The sequence below is a fragment of the Dromaius novaehollandiae genome, chromosome 20, assembly GCF_036370855.1.
Source record: "Dromaius novaehollandiae isolate bDroNov1 chromosome 20, bDroNov1.hap1, whole genome shotgun sequence".
Taxonomy (NCBI): Eukaryota; Metazoa; Chordata; class Aves; order Casuariiformes; family Dromaiidae; genus Dromaius; species Dromaius novaehollandiae.
The window spans coordinates 14,389,927-14,410,633 of NC_088117.1; the positions used below are offsets into that span (position 1 = coordinate 14,389,927).

At 35.0% G+C, this 20,707-nt stretch overlaps 1 protein-coding gene across 2 annotated transcripts in view; it reads left to right on the forward strand.

Moving 5' to 3' along the window:
- Positions 1–20,707, forward strand: part of RALGPS1 (Ral GEF with PH domain and SH3 binding motif 1) — a 133,874-nt gene that overhangs the window by 15,726 nt on the left and 97,441 nt on the right. For both annotated transcript variants that reach the window (XM_064524021.1, XM_064524022.1), the window contains exons 3-10: positions 560–701; positions 4,349–4,475; positions 6,850–6,957; positions 10,008–10,058; positions 13,698–13,781; positions 14,281–14,370; positions 16,653–16,745; positions 19,338–19,464. In XM_064524021.1, the coding sequence (XP_064380091.1) occupies positions 4,419–4,475; positions 6,850–6,957; positions 10,008–10,058; positions 13,698–13,781; positions 14,281–14,370; positions 16,653–16,745; positions 19,338–19,464 (610 nt within the window). In that variant the 5' untranslated portion in view covers positions 560–701; positions 4,349–4,418. The remainder of the gene's footprint in view (positions 1–559; positions 702–4,348; positions 4,476–6,849; positions 6,958–10,007; positions 10,059–13,697; positions 13,782–14,280; positions 14,371–16,652; positions 16,746–19,337; positions 19,465–20,707) is intronic.

Sequence of the window (20,707 nt, forward strand, 5' to 3'; positions counted from 1 at the left end):
TCTGTTTTGATTGATTTCAATTTAATTGACCTTGCTCTGTCTTCATTTTCACTTCACAGAAGAAGTCCATATCTAAATGGGTATGTTAAGTGGTCAAAGAAGAACAGACAGCCTCTAGCAGCATATACATTTGCATCTTGATTTTTCCATTTTGCTACTGGTAATCTATGAATGAGATCTACTGCAAGGCAGATCTTTCTGCAAACTTTCCCTGAAAAGGTTTTGTTCTTTTTTTTAGCATACTTTGTATGATGCTTTTTTTTTTTGATGATTAATGTAAGCAGGTTAAAGATTTTTTTTTAAGAAGCAAATGTTATGAAATGAAATTATACTTGTCACTTTAGTGATTTTTTTTTTTGCCTTTTATTGTCAGCATGTTGGACATTTCATAACTTTCAAAATTCAGAAATTTCTTGTTTTTAGTCTCATTGGAGTGAAATATTGCAGATATGGAAGAGTAGCTTTTATATTAGTTATTTTTAATACCTTTTTGTGCATAACTTGACTGACTTTTGTTACAGTAGGTCTAGTAGTAGCTGCAGTGTTACTTATTTTGCAGAGTAATACCTCTTGTGGTAGCAGGTGTGGAAATAATTGACATCAACAGATCTTCAGAAGAATAGAACTCTGCTTTTGGTTTGACTGAAAAAGACAACTGCTCCCTGTGACTTTCCTCGAGAGCAAAACAAATGGATGTGTAGGTAAATATTTGTTTATCATCTGAGATGTGAATCTTGGAAAAACCTGTGCAAATATGAAGAAGCAGTGTATTTTTCATGCTTATTTGAAGTATTTGGAGGAAAAAATATATTTTTTTCCTTTTTAGAATGAAAGTATCTAACCTTGCAATCTTTATAAGTGCTGAATGTTGAAGGGGAAAAGTATGTTAGTACTTCTGTTTTCTGATATTAGAGCATCTCTGTCTCTTTTTGGTTTACTGAATGTTAAAACCTGGAGTAAAAATCAGCTTGGACAGGATACAAGATCACATATGGGATTTTTCTTTCCCCTTTCAGAGCATTTTTGAGCCCCCGCACACTGGAAAGCCTAGTCAGGAAGGCGGAGAGGAGGAGACAGGGGAATATTTTTGTGGCCCTGATATAAATGCCACATTTTAAAGAAATTACATCATGAAAATTGCTTTCCACTTCAGTATCTCTAAGGGCTATTAATACGAGCAACTCCAGACCTAGAAATACTTTGCAGTCTGCTAGTGCACAAAATATAGAAGTTTGTTTTATCAGGAAGCAAGATAAAGGAAATTGCTTCTTGGCAAGTTTAACTGAGGAGAACCTGGCATTATTCAAAACACAGTTACTGATCCATCTAATGCATGTCCATAAAATTGTGGGGGAGAAGTTGTGTTTTGTCCTGTAGGGCCTCATAGCATGATAGATGGAGTGAAGACCTCGCCTGCCTCAAGGAGTAAAATCAGATGTTCCTTTTATTTTTCAGTATTTTCTTATTTGTGTGATCTAGGTATTGCGGGTAAGGGTGAGGATGCGAAGGGAGATGTGGCACTGTCTCTAGTTGCATGTATGAGCATCTGCAACCTGTATGATTTTTGTGCATTTTGCTAAAACAGTACATGTACAGGAACCTGTGGCAGTGTTTGCCGTGGGATTCACCTGTGTGTACGCTGGGGAATGACGAAATAACCATTAAAAATGGTGCTGTTTGTCTTTCTCATTCTGAGTTGGATCAGAGCTTGAATTGTCTTGGTAATCCTGTGAGCACTTCCTGCTCTTTGTGTATGTGCAGGCGCACATGCTTACACTGTTAGTACAGGTGTGCATACCACATCCAAAAAATTCTTACTAGTTGTCTGTTAGCAGCACATAGGAAGGGTGTAAAGTGTCTGCAGCACTGCAGATTCTTTGCACAGTGAAGCAGGGCTACACAGTGTCTGTGTCTTAACCTGTTCCTAATAGCCTATTTGGATTTAGTAATGAGAAATATTCAGATAATTTAGTTTTTTGCCCCATTGACGTAATACTGATTATTTAATTTGGGAGGAGTGTTCTTCTTTCTTCTTTTTTCAGTCTGTTTTGCAGATACTGGAATGCTGAGCTATTTGAAGCAAAGTTTGCTATGCTTGTTTTGTCTGTCCTTCAAAAAGACAGTGCCAGCAACAGATATAAATTGCCTGCTTGAGGAAGTCAATCCTAGAGAACGTAAAGTCAAATGACCTTTTGATGAGACAAGTGTTTGCATTGAGCATTCCTTTCTGCACAGTCCTGCAAGTCTGGATTGTTTTAGCTTCTGTGCCCATCTAAACAAGCTTTTACTTAAGGTTCCATTTGGATTTTCAGATCTAAATTCTTGCAAAGTATCAATTACCTGAGAAAGTGAGAGGCAGGTCCTCTGCTAAGACCTTCTCTGAAAAGAATAAAAGAACATAAGCTGTGGAAGATCATGCTGAACATCATGACTTCAGTAAGGCTTGTAAATGTCCTTTGCTCTCCTACTATCACCTACTGCTGTCTCATCATAGTTCCGAGAGTCTTTTAATGTAGTACTATAAAACTGTTTATAAGGTAAAGATAGTCTTAGCTTTGAGAGTGTGTAAACTCCGATTCATGATGCAAGGAGCTTAAATTTTAATTAAATCATTATGACATATTAGCTGACAAAATTTCAAGTGACAGGATGAGGCCAAGGGCATGTGCGTTACCTTGAACAGTGTGGTAGAGGACTTTAGCAGGTACTGTGCCGTTGTGCCAATTGTCATTGGGCCATTAATGAAAGAGCAGCATTACCTTATTAAGCTAGCAGTGAGTACGGAGATGTCCAAAATGCACTGAAGACTATATCTATGTGAAATTGATTATGTTTGAGAATAGAATTTGAATTCTGCTTTTGGTTTTATTTCATTTCAGACAAATAAAAAGAATGTTTGTCTCCATTAGCCTCTTCAGTAGAAACACTGAATTCACTATAATGTTTTTCACCAATAATCAGAGGTCCCATCTGAGGGAAGAACCTGACATGCCCATTACTGATGATTCTGAGTGACATGAGAAAGTCATCTGAGGGATTTTCTAAATTAGCTAATCTTGTAGTCAAATTTTATGTTTTTCTTTGCTGCGTAGATTTGAAAATAAAGTTGCTTAGGATTCCCTTCACTTTCCCCTTATGTTAAATGTTGATCGAAAGGAATGGGTTTTGTGCTTGGAATTTTCTATTGTTGTCATTGGATAAGTGATTTTTAAAGGTGTGTATAATTCTTTTATGAAAATCTGTGCTATCTGAATTCAAATCTATATTCATGTCAGTTGCTGTCATTTTAGTGGTAGATTGACCTATGATGCCTTCTTATATACAAATTTTATTTGTCTGAATGAAACACAACAGAATTAGATCCATCATATTATATGTTTACCTATGTCCACATGGTGCATATCTTTAACATATAACAATGGACATATATCCAAGAAAATGAAAAAGGAAGTCAGATTTCCTGATATCAGAGGAATATGATTCTTTGTTCAATAGTCACGAATATGCTGCCTTGTAATTATTTATGCTTTATTTGAAGACCGATTGTTCTTTTAGCTATGAGCATTACTATTGTGATCACAGTATTCATTATTTCCGAACTATAATATGCATTTTTGCTTTAATTACACGCTTTACATTTCTACAGAAACTTCAACTGGAGCAGATTGTTTCATTCAAGGGGTTAGAGACAGCTTCTTTGTCATACCACATACTCTTGATTTTTTTGCACTCCAGTCTTTGGTTTCTGGAGGAAGCTAAAGGTGGTATATTACATATATGAAGTTCTAAGCCAATTTGGAACTGAATCTGTCAGCCTAAGCCAGTCTGGAAGAAGTCTCGCTTCAGCCCATAGCGTTGCAGAGATCCTTGAGATTCATCCTTCCAATGTGGGATGGTGATATTGGCAGCTTTTCTTCTCTGGAGAACTTCTGTTCTTTGGGGCTTGATATAAGATGCTTTCAAGCATACCTGTCTGTATCGGTATTAGTGGAAGCCTAACCAGCTGCAAATAGAATTTGTGCATTAAGAAGATACAGTGAGACTTTAGTTACCAGGGATGAGACTAATTAAAGTGATGAGCAGGGAAATGTGAGGAAACACCATTTCTTTGTTCAGTTTATAGCTTACATTTCCTGTTTTTAAAGGCATCTAGCTGTCTAGCTATATAAATGCTCTCTAGCATGGGCTTCATGTAAAACTAATTCAACATAAATGACAGGTAATATATGGGGTTTTGCATTTCTAGAGGTATTGGAAGTGGGGGTAAGAAACCTGGCATGGCTTTAGTGATAATAACTAATACTCCTTTACAGTTGATGCTGTAAGCATACATATGTTTGCTTTACAGGAATTCTGTTTTCATCATGTTTTCTCACCAGTGCTGGCTGAGCTGAAACTTCCTGCTTCTTGGGGAGAGCATGTATAAAAGGAATGACCTCATGGCCAATGTGATAGTCACCTCCGCCACTCCAGAGGTACACTTCATTGTTTTTGTTTTGGTAGTTCCTGTATCAAAACGGAAATTCTGGCTTGTTTTGACTTTCACAGAAACCCTTTCCACTATCAGTCAAATCAGGCCTGTTTCTTGTAAACAGTGTAGTATTTGACAACAAAGCAAATTTAGAAAACCGTGGTTCAGGGTGTTCACAACTTATTCATTTTTTTGGTTTTGCTTTTGTTGATGATTACTCATTTTGATTAATTTTAGATAGCATTTCTTGACTTTTTATTCCATAACTAGAATTTCTGAAAATATAGCAGCTGTTTATTGCTAATGAGTTAAGAGCAATGTAGCATACCATCCAGATGGAGCCAGTCAGAAATATTCTAGCAGAACTTTTATTGGAATTCACTAGTCTGCTAGTAAGAAAGTAGTCTATAGAGACTTTGTTTATTTTACCTCTTAGTATTCTTCAGAGACCAGGTGGCTCTGTCATGCCATTTCGAAAACCTGCCTAGTTTCATGTCATTTGCTGTGCGCAGCTAACAGCCTGTCTGTAGCTCCAGGACAGCCAACTGAAGACTGCTTGGGAATTAGTTATCCTACTGACTTTTATTTCCTTTCATATAGAGCTTTGAAATTTTATAAATCAACTGTAGTACAGCTTGCCCTGTAAAGCACATGTTTTAAATGTATAATTGGAGTTTTGAAAAAGCATTTTTATGTAATTCTTCCCCACTTGAAAAATTCCACTTCTTTCGCTCTTAAGACAGCTGAAGAACCATTGAAAGCAAGCTTTTCCATAGTAATTTGCACGCACAACTTGATCCTATCAAAGCAGTGGTCCTGTTTATCATGAAACAAGTCAGCTGTTTCAGGACTGAGCTGAGCAGCTTTACAGAGATCCTGATCTTTAAAAATCTTATAATAAAACCCACATGATACAGCTGTGGGCTGCAAAAGATCATTTTCTCAAACGTGGTATAAATGCCTTCAAACTAACAAAAATAGTTTTTCATATAAAGATGGGGGGCATTTTTGAAATGAGATACATAAGCACAATTTTGAAATTCCTCTTCAAAATCATAAAAAAAAAAAAAAAAAAAAGAGGCTTCCTCACACCATTTTCTCAAGACAGAAAGGTCTGTCCTAAAGCAGAACATAAGGCTCCACAGTCAAACTAAAGATTCTTCTGTTCCATTGCCTCTGCCTCTGATAGTGGCCAAAAGCAAATTTCTGAAGAAAGGCATAAAAGCGGAGCAGGCATAGAGGAAACATTCCCCCGATACCATCCTGCCACAGCTGTGTGCAACCCAGGGACTTCCTGAGGGGAAGGTTCTGTTTAGTAACTGTCAGGGGACCCCCTGCAGAAGCTCATCTGGTCCCCTGTTTGAATCCCTGTCTTTTCCTAATCTAAAGAATCCTAATCCTAATCTTTTAGTTTATATAGAATCCTGTATCTTAACTCTATGTTGTGCAAAGACCTGTAGCCTTTTTTATATATAAAAGTCTCTAATTTTAATCGATAACCCCTAATTCTGTTGTTAAGATGAAACAATAGGAAACCATTCCTATCTGTCCTTTTGATTACCTTATTGGTAATCAAATGCTCTACTTCCTCCCCACAACCCACTACCGACATGCTGCAGTTAGCCATTCATCTTGTTTTGACAATCTGTTCTTCTAATGAAGAAATAACCTAAGCAAGGTAGGGACTTAAGGTTTTGCATAGATATATTTTTATTTTTTTAGTCAGTATGCAGTTTTAAGGTAAGAGATGGAAAAATGAGATGATTATGTAACATTATTCCTCAAGCGAATGAAACAGCCCCAAGTGCCTGCATCTGAGCTTGAGGGTAAGAAATTTCAAATGGAGGGCAAGACGACAATTTTTAAGGTCAAGGCACAATACTCTAAAATATTCTGGAACGAACACTGGGTTAAGTTTCAGAACATGTCACATTTTTCACTTTTTATAATGTTATGGCTAAAGCAACATGATTTGGACCCGACATCTACCTACTCTTTACCTTGCATCTTTAATTTAAAAATTTCCACTGACAGCGATTCTTCAAAATCCCAGCTGGTTTGTTGTGATCTGACAGCTCTTTTATCTAGTTTATAATTCCAAAACGAGCTTTTTAAAGCTGGAAATTTCATACAGTTAAAAGAGTTTTAAGTATATCAGTACCATTTTGGCAGAAGAAAGTCAGTTTGGCAAAATATGTTGGAAGCATTCGTGAACCATGCTGAATGAAACTGAAGGATTCAGTGTGTGACTTTTTTTAAAAGTATGTACTTCGGTAATTTCTTAAGATTTTTACTCATAAATAAAAAAAATAACTTTTTTCAAATTTGACATGAAGTTCATCACTCTGCAGATAAGCCTACTATTTTTTTCTTTGTAGGGTAGTAGCAGCTCAGATTCTCTGGAAGGGCGGAGTTCGGATTATGCCAATAAAAGCTACGATGCAGTTGTATTTGATGTATTGAAAGTAACTCCTGAGGAGTTTGCTGTAAGTAGAAATGTTATTTTTGCATTTATGTTTGTATAATATTCAGGGCTCTCAGGATGTAAAAATAGCATGAAACCTTTTTCTTAAAACAAAATCTTTTAAACAAACTTCCAGTGTTCTCAAAAGCAAATTTATGATTATATAAACTTCAATAATGTAAACATGTCTCAGGACTTATTCAGTACTGAGCTGACTTAGCATATTGGTTTTTCTGCTTAAAGCCATTTAAAATTTTTCCAGTGTTTTAGAAAACCCTAGCATAGGTTTAAAAATAATGTTAGGTATCCATAGTCCTATTCATTTTTTAACTGAAACCTCAAATACTCCTCTTTCCTGCTGAAACATCAGTTTCTTGGAAACATCAGTTTCTTAAATCCCAGAGAGAAACTGCTTGTAGAAAGGAGGCAACTTTCATTCCTTAATAACGAAGTGTCATTACCAAACTGAAAGCAGAGCTGTTGCACTGCCAAAAGTCCAATATAGTTCTCATGTGCTTGGCACTTTGTTTCTAATTTACATTTCCACACTTACTTGCTAGGGAGCAGAAAAGAGTTGAGGGTACAAGCTAATGAAGCTAGCTCAATGTTTTCGTTATTATTCTGGGCATCTAAATGGTGTTTCTTTCATTTGGCTTGAGATTCTGTAATACATATTCACAAAAAAGTCCTGTAGATACTGCAACATTATTCCTGTAATTTTACAACTTTGGAATAAATTTTTATGATGTCTTTTTAACACTAGTGTAGAGTACACAGATGAAAGTGGCAATTTCAGTACCATACTCATAAAATGGTCAAGTTGAGGTAAGATTGCTTGTAATTTATAAGTCATCTTTTTTTGTTACATTTGTAATTTCTAGTGCTATTGGTTTGAGGTGGAAGCTTGTTGGTGAAGGTCTTGATCTAATGGTACACTTCATAAACAAAGAATCACCCCCCCACACACATACACACACACATATGTGCGCACACGTGTGTACACACCCTTTCTCATTGTAATATATCTAACCCAAATCCAAACTTCTGTTATCTTTCTTTCTCTCTTTCTCCAGTTCCAGTTGTTATCTGTAGCCACTAACAAAAAAATCCAACAAAATTGAAACTTGTGTCTGCAGGACTGGCAGTGAAGGTTGAAACAAATCATATGTGAACTCTACTGATGGAGTTGGGTTTTGGGGGTATTGTTTATGTTGATTTTAATACAGGTCACACAAACTTTAACACAAATTTCTTAGCCACAGTAGTTCTTATTTTTTCACTTTTTTCACGGGGTTACCCTGATCTTCTCTCTTCTAATGACAACTCAAGTATCCTTACTGCTTCTGTGCCATTCAGAGAAATAGATCATTCCTTTTTTATGGTAAATAATAATCAGTAAATTATGCATAGCATTTCTCATTACATATATTTTAAGACTAGTAGTTTGAATGTTTCAAATAATTTGAGTTCGGCTGGGGAGACTGGGGGGAAAAAAAAAAGAGGTCTGGGCTTGTAGTCGAGTAGTACATTGAACAGCAGGTCTCTGAAAGATGGAATTGCTGTACTGATATATAGATGTTTAGCAAAATGGAATGCAGCCAGGTGAAGGCTCACGTCTTCAAGTTTAGCGTGTTCTTTTCTTTTTTTGAAGTTTAGAAATGGCACGGGAGAAATTCCGTGGTGGTAATTACATAATGGAAAGACCAGCAGTTTGTCAATACTATTAAATTTTGTTTTCACCTCTTCAGTAGTTTTTGTTGAACAGTGGCTTGTTGAAATGATTACTAATTGTCACTGAAAACTTCTTATTAATAAGTCACATAGTGTGGCTCATAATCTGCTTTTTGGAGCATCTGCTGTGCATCTTACTGGTAGACAGTCAAGAAGCTGCAAATGGACTTTCACGGTTTTTGTGGGAGCTGTGGACAATGTTAATGACATCTGAGTTTGCAAATGCTCAAACATTACTCAGAAGTATAAATCCCAATATATGAGTATTATAAGAGTGGTCAACTAGGGCTTTGTGGCAAAATCTTTGTCTTAGCATAAAATAAAAGCAAGAGATAATTAGAGTAAGTAAATTAACCATTTATGAAAGGAAATTTCCATGTCCGACTGTCAAATATTATGGACCTTGTTAACTTTTCTAGGCTCATGTCTGAGCATTAATACTGATAACAGAAACCTTTTTCAAATGTTATTTAAATGGAAAGTTACCGTTCTTAATTGACAGAATCAAATGAGTACTGTGACAGACAGTTAGCAAGATTTTGCTGTTTTGGGTTTAGCAAAACAAAGCAATCAATAGATCAGGTTTCCTGGGGAAAGATCTAAAGAAGCATTCTTTTGATATATAAAAGAACATGTCTAATCATGTAAATGGCACAATTTAAAGCTCTGTAGGATTATATACTTGTAGTATAACTGAAGTATTGGTTAAACATAATTTACATGAATTCTAAATATGCAGAGTCATTACAGTCACAGAAGCAATGCAAGCATCTTGTTGCTGTGATGCTAAAGATTTAATAAATATTTTTATTAAAATAATTGGCTTTGAAACAGTATTACAATGTCTTATCAGGACATACTCATCAGCGAAAATCTCTGTGGGACCCCTTTAAAGCATGTTCCAAACATTCATAACCAGTTAACACATCATAATGCTTTATTGCCTTTCAACCCAGCGAATTTAAAATGTGGGCTGCTTTCTGTGTGAAAGGCAAATCATTCTTCTTGCCATTTCTGTTATGTCAATAAAGTTCCAAAACAGCAAGACTCTCAGAAACCCAGTTCCTTTGTTATTACACCACTACAGGCACTGAAGGTCTTCACATTGGTATAGCAAGTAAATGTAAGAGTAGTGACATGCTGATGCTCAGAATGGTGGAGTTTTTGCTTGTGGTATGTCTGCCTGGAAATGAGAGGCCTTATTCTGTACTGGGCAAATCTGCTCTATGGAGAGAATGTTCATATATGAGTTGAAGCTACTGAAGGGCCACACCGAGCAATGTAAATAAATGCTTGCTATCCCTTCATATTACATTATTTAAAATTTTATCTTTATTGCAGAGCCAGATTACACTAATGGATATGCCAGTATTTAAAGCTATACAGCCTGAGGTAGGTTTTCTTAAACTGTCTCTTAAAATTTTTGGATTTCAGTGCATGAGGAAATGTAACCATGTAAATAATGCTTTTTCTTTCAAAAATGCTTATATCTCAACTTCTTGCAGTTCACCAGTGCTGTTAGGCTTATTCCTTGTTGGTCCTGTGAATCTGTACCCCAGCCCTATTTATTCTGTATTGCTAGCTGTCTTCAAAAGAGATGATTGTGTTTTTCTGGAATTCTTCCTGTCTTTGTGTGAGAGTTTCTTCAGGATAAATATATCAAATGTCAAAATTTTATTCTCTCTCTTCTGGTCTTTCTTATCAGTTCACATTTGGTTTTAGAGTTTGACTTACCCCTGTAGTTGTAATCTGTATTTTAGGCTGCATCAGCTGCATCAAACTTGTCCTATTGTGTTTAAGATTAGATTCTAAGGAAATAAATTAAAAGCTTACGTAATTGTGCCCTTTAATTTTTTGACCTTTTAAGAAAGACACAGAAAGAGGAGAACTATTTCAAGTATTGGAAATTTAGGTGGTTCCCCAAGTATTTCATGTTAATAATATCTGCTATTTCCTCTCATTATTGAGAGTCTTTACTAGGAAGAAGCTTTTTCTGTAGTAGCCTGTTCAGTGGTATTGTAAGTGATACTAACTGTCTTTGCTGAGGACAAGAGAAAATTTGATGAAGCTGTTCAAGAACCGCTGCTGCTGTTGCATTCTAATCCTTGGTACCTGCTGGGAAGAACACAATGACTCTCTTTTTCTTTCGTGCTTGCTTGTGCAAGGTGGTTAGAATTGTTCTGCAGAACGAGCTTCCTTTGAATTCAGGAGGTAGTGCTAAATGCACTGACATATGGAAATAAGAGGGGAATTGCACTTTCAGTTTCCTGTGCCAGAAGGAGGAAATGAAAAAAGCATGGAGAGGCTGAAATAATTTGCTTGAACTTACATAGCTATCTTAGTTCAATGGCAGAACTTTGCACAGCGACAGTCTTCTGAGTCTCCAGCTACTGGGCTGAGTAACATTGAAGAGTTATCCACTGTTAAATTTTGTGTTTGGGAGAGCCTTTCGTTGTTGTGTTTTCTTCGGGTTTAAGTGTCTTTAACGTGAGTTTGTGCATGGATGGGAAAATTTAAGATTTTAGAGTGCTGTTTGTCAAAGAAGTCTTACCTCAAACACCCAAACACACTTTAAACCTAGCACTTGCTGAGGCTTTTTTCTGCTTTTCTATTGAGCTATCATTAAAAAAAGTATTTGCATGTTACTTTATAAGAGCTCAGTAAGAGATCTCTGATTAACGGTTCTTTGTACTCCAATAGAAATAACTATGCTTACATTCTAGATTTCTATTTAGCTTTATTTAGAGATTTTTTAAAACATCCTGAAAACGGCAGTCTCTGCTAATTGTTTTTTGCCTACTTGGGAAAATTTCTTGTATCTGTGTACATTAACGAAATTATCTGCATCCTTCCATACAACAAGATAAAGTTTAATACTGGAAATAGTACATTTCAGCAGTTTTTTAAAAAAAAAAAAAAAAAAAAGTTCAGCAGGAGAATGTTGGATTGCTTACTCATATCAACAACTTTTCTATTTAGTCCAAATTTTAAACCTACTCAAATTAATTTAACGTGCACAGGATTTTCCATTGTTACTCACTAGCCCTCTCACAACTACTTAAGATCCTTAGGTTACTGACCTCTTCCGCTTTTCTAACAAATGTGAATTTTGCTATCCCGAGTAGAGTGACTGAGATTTTTCCGCATGAGCATATAATTTCCAGGCTCTAAGACGAAATGTGTACTGATCATGTGGAGAACCTGTGTCTTGACGGGTGCGAATTGGCACTGTTACATGCAGAAGGCTTAAATGCTGGAAGATTGTGATATGAAACGTGTTTGGAACTGGAAATGCTTTTCCTGGTGCTCACACAGCAGCATGCAGCCTTCCACTTCTGGAGAAAGTGTTCAGTTTATCAGTGTGTACAAAGTGCTTTTTGGAGACAGAATTCTCTTTGGCTGACTCTCTGCCTTTTGGCCTGATGGCCTCTGAAGTTAATAGCAATCATTTGGAAAGTTGAACAACATTCTGAGTGAAATTTTGTGGTTCTAAAAACAGAAGAGTGATTTAGTTGGTCCTATGGAGAACTCATTTCCAGTATATACATACCCACTACTTGTTAGATCTGAATATAAAGACCATATAGATATGTGGTAACTTGAATCTGTAATTAAAAAGAGCCAGGCTGTCTAAATATATTTGGAACTGCCTGAAATAACCATTTTCAAATGGGTATTTTCTTTCTGGTAGGATCACATCTGTAGTTACCACTTCAAATTTCCTTTGATGCATTATTTAATTCAGTTAGTTTAAGGAGAAATATTAGTCTGCTTTTTAGCACTTCTGGCTTTTTTAACTTTACAGTTCCAAGAGGAACTTCCTGTATTTATTTTGCAGTTTAGGTGAAAGACATTTTTTGCCATAGAATACTTAATGTTATTGCTGCTACAGATTGTTCAGCTTCGGATGGTTTTATTATGTATTGGAATTAACTAATTGTAGTTATGAGTATACTGCAGAATTTATCATTTTTATTATTATTTTGAACTGGGCTGTTTTTGAAGTGTTCATCATAATGAAAGAGTATTCACAAATATGTTCCATATATTTTGACTGGATTATGTGGCATACTGACAACTTTTTGCTGCCTTTTTGCTGCATTAGCATCAAAGTGCAAATGTTAAGCTTTAAGTACGTGCCCCATTTTGGTCAAGTGTGGCTAAATGCTTAAAAACAACAGTGGAAAAATTCAAGGACAAAATAAAACAAAAAGCCCTAATCCCAGCCTTCTGTCCACCAGAAGACCTTCAGACTTAAGACCATTACTGTTCAGCCTTTTTCAAATGATAAATTGTTGCAGTCTGAGTATCACCCAAAGGCATTTCAAAAAAGATTCTTTTTATTTTAATTTCTACCTCCTATAAACATTAATAATATTACAGTTGCAAAATTGTGTTCTTCAAATGTTGTAGATCTCGCATTTCAATAAACAAATGAAATACAGAGATTGAATATGGTATACTGTGGTGTATTTATGGAAGTTTTCTGATACAATATATTACTAACTATAATAATTATTCCTAAATGTCACCATAACTAGTTTACCACCTCTAGTTGCACAGCTGAATTTTGTATTCTTAAAAAAAAAAAAAAGAAAAAAAAGCTGTAGCTACTTTTAATATTGCTTATTGATATTTTTTGCTTTGGTTTCAGTTTTGGACAGGATTGATAAATTACATGAAAGTGAAGTCTTTACTCCTATGTCTGCTAATGTGCTCATACAGGAAATCCCTGGATTGAAATAATCAATGCGGAATTAAGCTTCAGAGACTTCAGCAGTGACTGACTACACGTTCTCTCTGTATCTGAATATTAAATAATGATGTCTAAATTTCCAGTATCAGGAGAATATATGAATCTCATCCAATATGTTCATAAGGAAATGTTCAGTTAGACTAGTTGTCATGGAACAAATGCCTTTGGATTGGTTTTAGAAATATCCGATACATGTTTTGCTCACATACCAGTTTCTACACTTCTTAGCATTTTTAAATGTTACTGACATTTAAGACAATCTTTGTTTTTCCTAGGAACTAGCCAGCTGTGGTTGGAATAAGAAAGAAAAACATATCCTTGCTCCAAATATCGTTGCCTTTACTAGGAGGTTTAACCAGGTAAATCGTCTAATTAGTGCGATGAGCAGGTACTGTTTGCCACTTGCCTTTGAGTACAAAGTTAAATAGAACTACTCCTATGAATTAAAATGTAAGAATCTATTTAAGTGTTTTACTAAATGAGGACTGATTTTTTTTTTAAATGACAGTTCCTGTTTTCAGTTATTTTGTCCACGTTTTTTCTCTGTTTTTCCTCTAGACTCTGAGTTCCTGATGCTCTTTGCTGATGTGTCATGGTACAACATTAGCTTTTCTTTCCTTTCTTACTCCGTGTTCCTCCCATTGCTTCAGCACTGACCCACTTTTCTTCCTAGTTCTTAAGTCCAGTGGTACTGCTTTTGGGTAATTACATATATACAGATGAAAATTTGTGGGATCAGAACTGTTCTCTTTTCCTATCTTGTGTTTTCCATGGAACATCATGAAAGTGTACACATATTGAATCTAATAAAGTCCTTTTTTTAATAACTAAATTCAATTGTGTATGTTTACTTTATAGGTCAGTTTTTGGGTTGTACGAGAAATTTTAACAGCACAGACCTTAAAAATAAGGGCAGAAATATTGAGCCATTTTGTGAAAATAGCTAAAGTAAGTATATATTTATTGTACTATTGTTCAAAATCTTACTTCCTTTCAGTTTGTTTCTGCAATACTCCTATCAGCTGTTGTTGGATTACAGAGGGTAGCATTCTTTTTTAGCACATCTGCTATGTTGTATCACGTGACTAAGACAAAGGTATGGCATCTGTTGTTTGCACTTAGCTAAATGAAAGTATTCAGTTCGGTGTAACTGATCACTGCTCTAGTTCTTACATTGTTGCCTAACAAGGTTAAAAATGACTTGTCTTGTTGCTGGCCAGTTACCCAACTGCATAAAAGTAAAAGTAATATAGCTGATAAACAGAAGTGTTTTTGCCAGCACTGAAAATAGTTGTAAACTGTTCTGTCTGCCCCGTTCAGATTTATCTTTCTGTAAAAGAAATGTCTGAAAAATTTTTGCTTCTAAAATGATCATTGTAAGGCATCATTCCTATTTGCAACAAATAGTTGTTGATATAAATTACCACTCTTCAAACTCAGTTATTTTAATGAATTTGAGCACTGCTTTTTACAAGTCACTCAACACTTTTTTTTCTCATATCAAATCTGTATCACAGAAATGGCCATTGTTCCCTAGAATATATTGACATTTCAGGGGAGACTGTGGAACAATTGATTTTTCACTGAGGATGCTGTGTGTAGGAAAAATGCTTGTCTGCTCCATGACCTATGGTCCTTCTATTGTGTATGAGCATCTGTGATACATACTGATATTAGTAAGAAGATAGCACTTAGATCAAAGGCCCGAGTGCTAATCTTGTACATGTGAAATAGTGGGTGAGTGTGTGTGCATATGTTGCTATATTTTTTTAATTTTCAAAACAGCTGATGTTATCTAGTCTGTGGATTGAATGCAAAATATTAGTGCAAAGGTAACTAGAATAGTATTTTCTGTGTAATACAATCAGTTCAGTTATATATTGTGAACATGTCCCATCAGTTCACATAGAAGTTTTGGACTTGTGCAGAAAAGAGCATACCTAAAGTAGTTCTTGGCAAAAACACATAGTCCAAGTACTAGGAGAATGGGCAACTCAGAGATGTTGGGCTATTTTTAGAAATAACAAAGTTTTTTTTTGTGTTTTTTTTTTTTTTGTCCTGTGCAAAAAAGAAAAAACAGCCCTTTTTTCTCTTCCTTCTTTTTTCTCAGTAAAAAACAAAATCTTCCTCAAATGCTCCTGAGCAATGAGTAAATCATTCTCAGGGAGATGGATTATGTTTTACTCTAGCATTTTAACAGTATATTGACTGAATATTTGATGCATCATTCCTTTTTAAAGAAATATTTCTAGGCATTGACTTATTTATCAAAACTTTGTTATTTACATTTAAAGATGTCCTCGTCTTTGGAAGGTTGCCTGCGAGATCACTTACAGAGCTATAAGTTCTTCCATCATACTTGGTCTCTTTCCTTGTTCAGAAAGTAAGAACCTAGGAATACAATTCTGTGGTTTTTGAACAAAAACACAAATTATTAGCAAACAGGCTTATGTTAATTTGGTCACTATGATTTCAATTTTGCTTACTGCCTACATATAGTAGGAGTTCTACGTGAAGGAATTTTTATGCATTTACACTCTGATGAGGCAAGCTTATGTTATCTAAGCCTTTAATAACGAGGTACTGTTCATAGTAACCAGTGCTGGAAGAAAGAAGAAAAATACAGCCTTTTTTTACGTTTTACAGATAAGTTACATGACAGCATTTCTGAATTTTTTCTATATTCCTGGAACTATATTGTAGGAAACTTTATCATCTAAGCCAGTTTTATCTTGAAATACTCTCTCTTTTGAGATCAATGTGTTTGGCGTGATTGTCAGCAGAGAGTGAATTTAAGGCATGTTGAAATGAGAAAATTTCCCTTGTAAAATAGATTACAAAGTAGAGTTATATTAATTCATGTTTTTAGCCTGATTAAATGCTTTGTTTCCAAAACGATATTGTTAACATTTTAACTTATTTTCAAGAACAACCTACCAAATAATTATTTCATGTTTTATGTTCCTAAAGGGACGGCCTTACAAAAGAACACATTCAAATTAGATAGAGTTGGCATTCTCGAAACTAAAAAGCCTATTATTTGGGGGATATATTAGGAAAATTTACAGCTTTTAAAGCAGACTTAAGAGTTTCACACATTCACAGCACTGGCTGATGTTCCTATCTGCAGTTATTGATGAAAACTTTGTATTTTATTAATGCAAATTTGAGATTAATCTTGTTTCCCTTTTAGGCATACTAAAAGTTATTAATCCTTTTTTTTTCCCTAGAAGCTTCTAGACCTGAATAACCTTCATTCTCTTATGTCGGTGGTGTCAGCGCTGCAAAGTGCACCTATTTTCAGGCTGACAAAAACCTGGGCTGTAAGTTTACCTTTGACCATTGTCTTGTCTTTTCTTGTTTGAATTCTGAGATTTTTCTGAACTCTTGTGAATTGCTTGTGTTGCACCATCATAGCAGGAAAAGTGATCTCGTGCATGTTTAAGTAGAGCTTAAATGGTTGCATGTTTTAAACAATCTGTTTTCCTGAAGAAGTGACTTGTCTGTTCTAGAAGCCACTGATTACATACTCAAGAGGATTTTGGTTGATAAATAGTCTTAGCAGACTCCAGTATGAGAGCGTGTATCTGTATCCTGTTACCCAAATCATTGTATCATTGATACATTGCATAATAGGAAAGGGGAAATAAAACTTAAACAGAGAATGAATGCTTCTATATTTGTATCGTACAATGCATTTCAATTTTCATTTATTTTGGAAATTAAAAGCATCAGTAATTCCATTTTCAGAAATTCAGTCTCTTCATGACAGAATTTCTCATTTAAATTTATCATAATTGTATAAACTATGCAAAATATATTTTGCATATTTCTCTAAATTGGAGTATATGATTATACTGTAGTCCTACTGTATGTAGTCTTTAAATGTACAGAGGATTAGGTAATTCTCATTATTGCTTTATTTCACCCAACATGGATCTCACTAACTGTTAAAGAACTGATGAATATATATGACTGTACTTAACTTTTTTTTACCTTAGTTTATATAACTTTTTAAATGCCTGTAACTTTTTTTTATGATTTGAAAGTTGAAAATTAGGCTCTGATGTAATACAAGTGCAAGTACCTGCTGAGCAGCTCGAAGTAAATATGAAGTTGGGACTTAAATAGGGAAAACCACTTGTGTGTGAAACTAAGTATGTGAATAACTCATTGCAAGGCAGACCTAAAGAAATTTCACAAACTTACATTGTGTATCAATATGTAATGTACTACTACACTCATTAACATTTGGTTTCAAAGTATCTCTGTAACATATTTAAGGAATTTAGAACGCCATTTGAGAAGAAAATAAAATGTGACAAAGGCCCAGTTGAATTTAGAATTCAAAAGGTACTCTTTTACTTCAAATATGTAAACTTTTCTCCTCTAAAAAAGAAGACTCTTTTCTTTTTCTAAAGTTTATTACTTTAAATCCTTTAAAAAGGTAGTGCCTTTTCAGTGTCCTTTGTCACACCTGTGAAAAATTTAATTATTATGCCCAGAAATGATGCTTCTGTGCATTCATTAGAAACCAAGCAACTTTTGATCAATTTTTTTCTTATGTTTGTGATAAGTAATTCTTTTTCTTTCAGCTACAAAAGGTAAATTTCTACAATGCTGACATTGTTCAACATTGGACATCTTGAAAACACTAAGTTTTTTCTGGTGTATTAAAGTAGATCTTGAACCAAGTGGCCATCCTGTTGCATCTGTGTAGAGACTCCAATAAAATCTAAGCCTTTTTGAAGACACAGTAGTCCAAATATATACTACCGTGCAGGGTTAGGACCTTAAGGAATTCTCAGTGCTATTTTAAAAGTAAACAGTATAATTCATCTGAAATCTTTTCACTATTGTACCTTTTACATTAGTTTATTAACAGCTGTTATTTAGCTGTGATATGGTGTGTGCTGTTCCTAAGTTGCAGGTTTGTGTTCCCATGGACAAGGCTCAGTTTTACTGATGCCTATTGTCAAGCCCATGTTGTTCTGAACAAGACTGAGTGAAGCAATTAACTCACGCGTATGCATCGCAGTATTTTTGATAACAGTGGGGAGACTCACAACTGTAGTGACAGAACAGCAAGGTTTGTGAGCTCTGAAGTACAAGAGTTGGAATTTTAGAAAGGAAGAGGCACGTTAAGAAACGTGCTGGGGAACAGCTGTCTGTTATCAGAAACTAAAATGCAAGAAGCCAGTGGACAATGCCATAATTCTCCACTCACTCTGGCTCAGATGGCTTTTAAAATCATCTTTAAAAGATTACTGATGTATCTAAAAGCAGCTGAAAGTAAGAATGTGTTTTTATAGCTACAGTTGCATGCTGTGTGTTTATCCTTCCACGTTCTGTCACTTTAGGATCTTTTGCACTGTTTTATGTTTTTGTGATTTTTCTGTTGCAAGTCCAGTAATCAAAACCAGAAGCGTATCATAATGACTTATTTTCCTTAGGTTTTTTAAAAGTTTCTTCATACTTTTAGTAATACACTGCACAACTTGCATTTATTTAGAGCATTTCCCAGTGCTATTTCTACTTCCAAATTCAAGAAGACGTTTAGCAGTTCCGGTAAATTCTGAAAACATTGGTGGTTGTATAATAATATACATTTTTCCTTTAAAAATTTAATACTGCTGATGTTATTCAAAACTCTGAACTAGTGATAAGTAGATTCTTCATAAAGTAATAATCATGTTTATCCATAACTTAAGATTTAAGCTGAAAGTGCATTTTTTTTCTTAACAGGCAGCACGTCTTCAAACATTGTGCTGTTTTGGATGAGGATGAATTTAGTCTTAACTTGAGCATACTTTCCTTTACTGTGAGAAATTCAATAAATTAGTATTTGTTGTTGTCTTTGTACAGCTTTGTCTTTTCAACTTTTAATGATCTCCTTCATTTTACTTCCTATGTAGCTACTGAATCGCAAAGATAAGGCCAACTTTGAGAAGCTGGACTATTTGCTGTCTAAGGAAGATAATTATAAAAGGACACGAGAGTACATCAGAAGCTTAAAAATGGTTCCTACTATTCCATATTTAGGTGAGTGTGAACATTTGGCTCATTTATCTGTGTAAATATACAAGAAACCCTAGCTCATTTTGACAATCACTTATGTAGCATGTTGTGCACCTGAAGAACGCTTCATATAGAATGTATGATTCACTTCATTTGATAGTCAGAAAAATTAAATCTGGTGGAGATTTTTAAGATATAATTCTGTCTAGGATCACACTAACTTGTGAAAGTTTCATGTTTTACTGAACTCTCGAACCATACTTATGTCTCCTGTTTACAGTGCATTTGAGTTCATTAGAATTCACAAGAGCATTGGGTTTCAGAAATGTCTTTGATTACAACATGATTTGAGACCTTACACCTATAGCTTGCTAGACTGGTGTTTTAGATACCTCATAGCGTTGATATCTCAAAATTGTCACAAAACAACTACAATTTCTTGTGACTACATTGAAAAGAGACGCAAACTGTAAAGGCAGTTCAATTTATTGACTTCCCCTTTCAGGAATTCCCTTTTATTGTTCGTGTAGGCACACTGTATCATTATTTTCCTAACTGTTCTTTTAGCTCACTATTCCTGCACATTACTGAACTGTTCAACTACTTGAATACTGCAGTCGCAGATTCCTGCTAAGAAGGGCCATTGACTGTACTGGAATGTCCTTCCATTGGTAGGAAATTAGCCTGAGAAGTATTTAATCATGTCTTCAGTAAGCAATTATATAGCGTAATAGACACAGTAAGATTATTTATTATAACTATTTTCTAGTGCCCAAAAAAGACAAATACAGTGCTTTTTCTACAGCAGTTTATGTGTATAGAGCATGATCCTGTTGAAGTAACTGTTTTGAACATTCTGTAAATATAATTCTTAGAAAAAAGTAAATTAAAACAAATTAATTTGGGAATTTCCATCTCGGATGTTCAGCACAAATCATTACTGTTTGGCAAAGTTACAAGCAACAGAATACACCATAAAGAAATGTCTTAAATATTTTTAACTGTTGGTATAACCACAAACTCCTGTTCTAATGCAGCTTTGTGCTTGTCTAACGTCATTCTGTCTTGTGCTTCAACCACATGAACTCCACGACATCAAATGTGAAATATGTCTTTACCTAAAATGCTAGTTACCCATGCATATTACTGCTGACACAGGAATTCCAGTTAGTGGTCCACAATTACAGCCACATGTATGAAAAGGGAGTGTAGGTATTCTAGGAATGATACCACACAGTTCTTAGAAAGGCTTCTTATCATTGTGCCA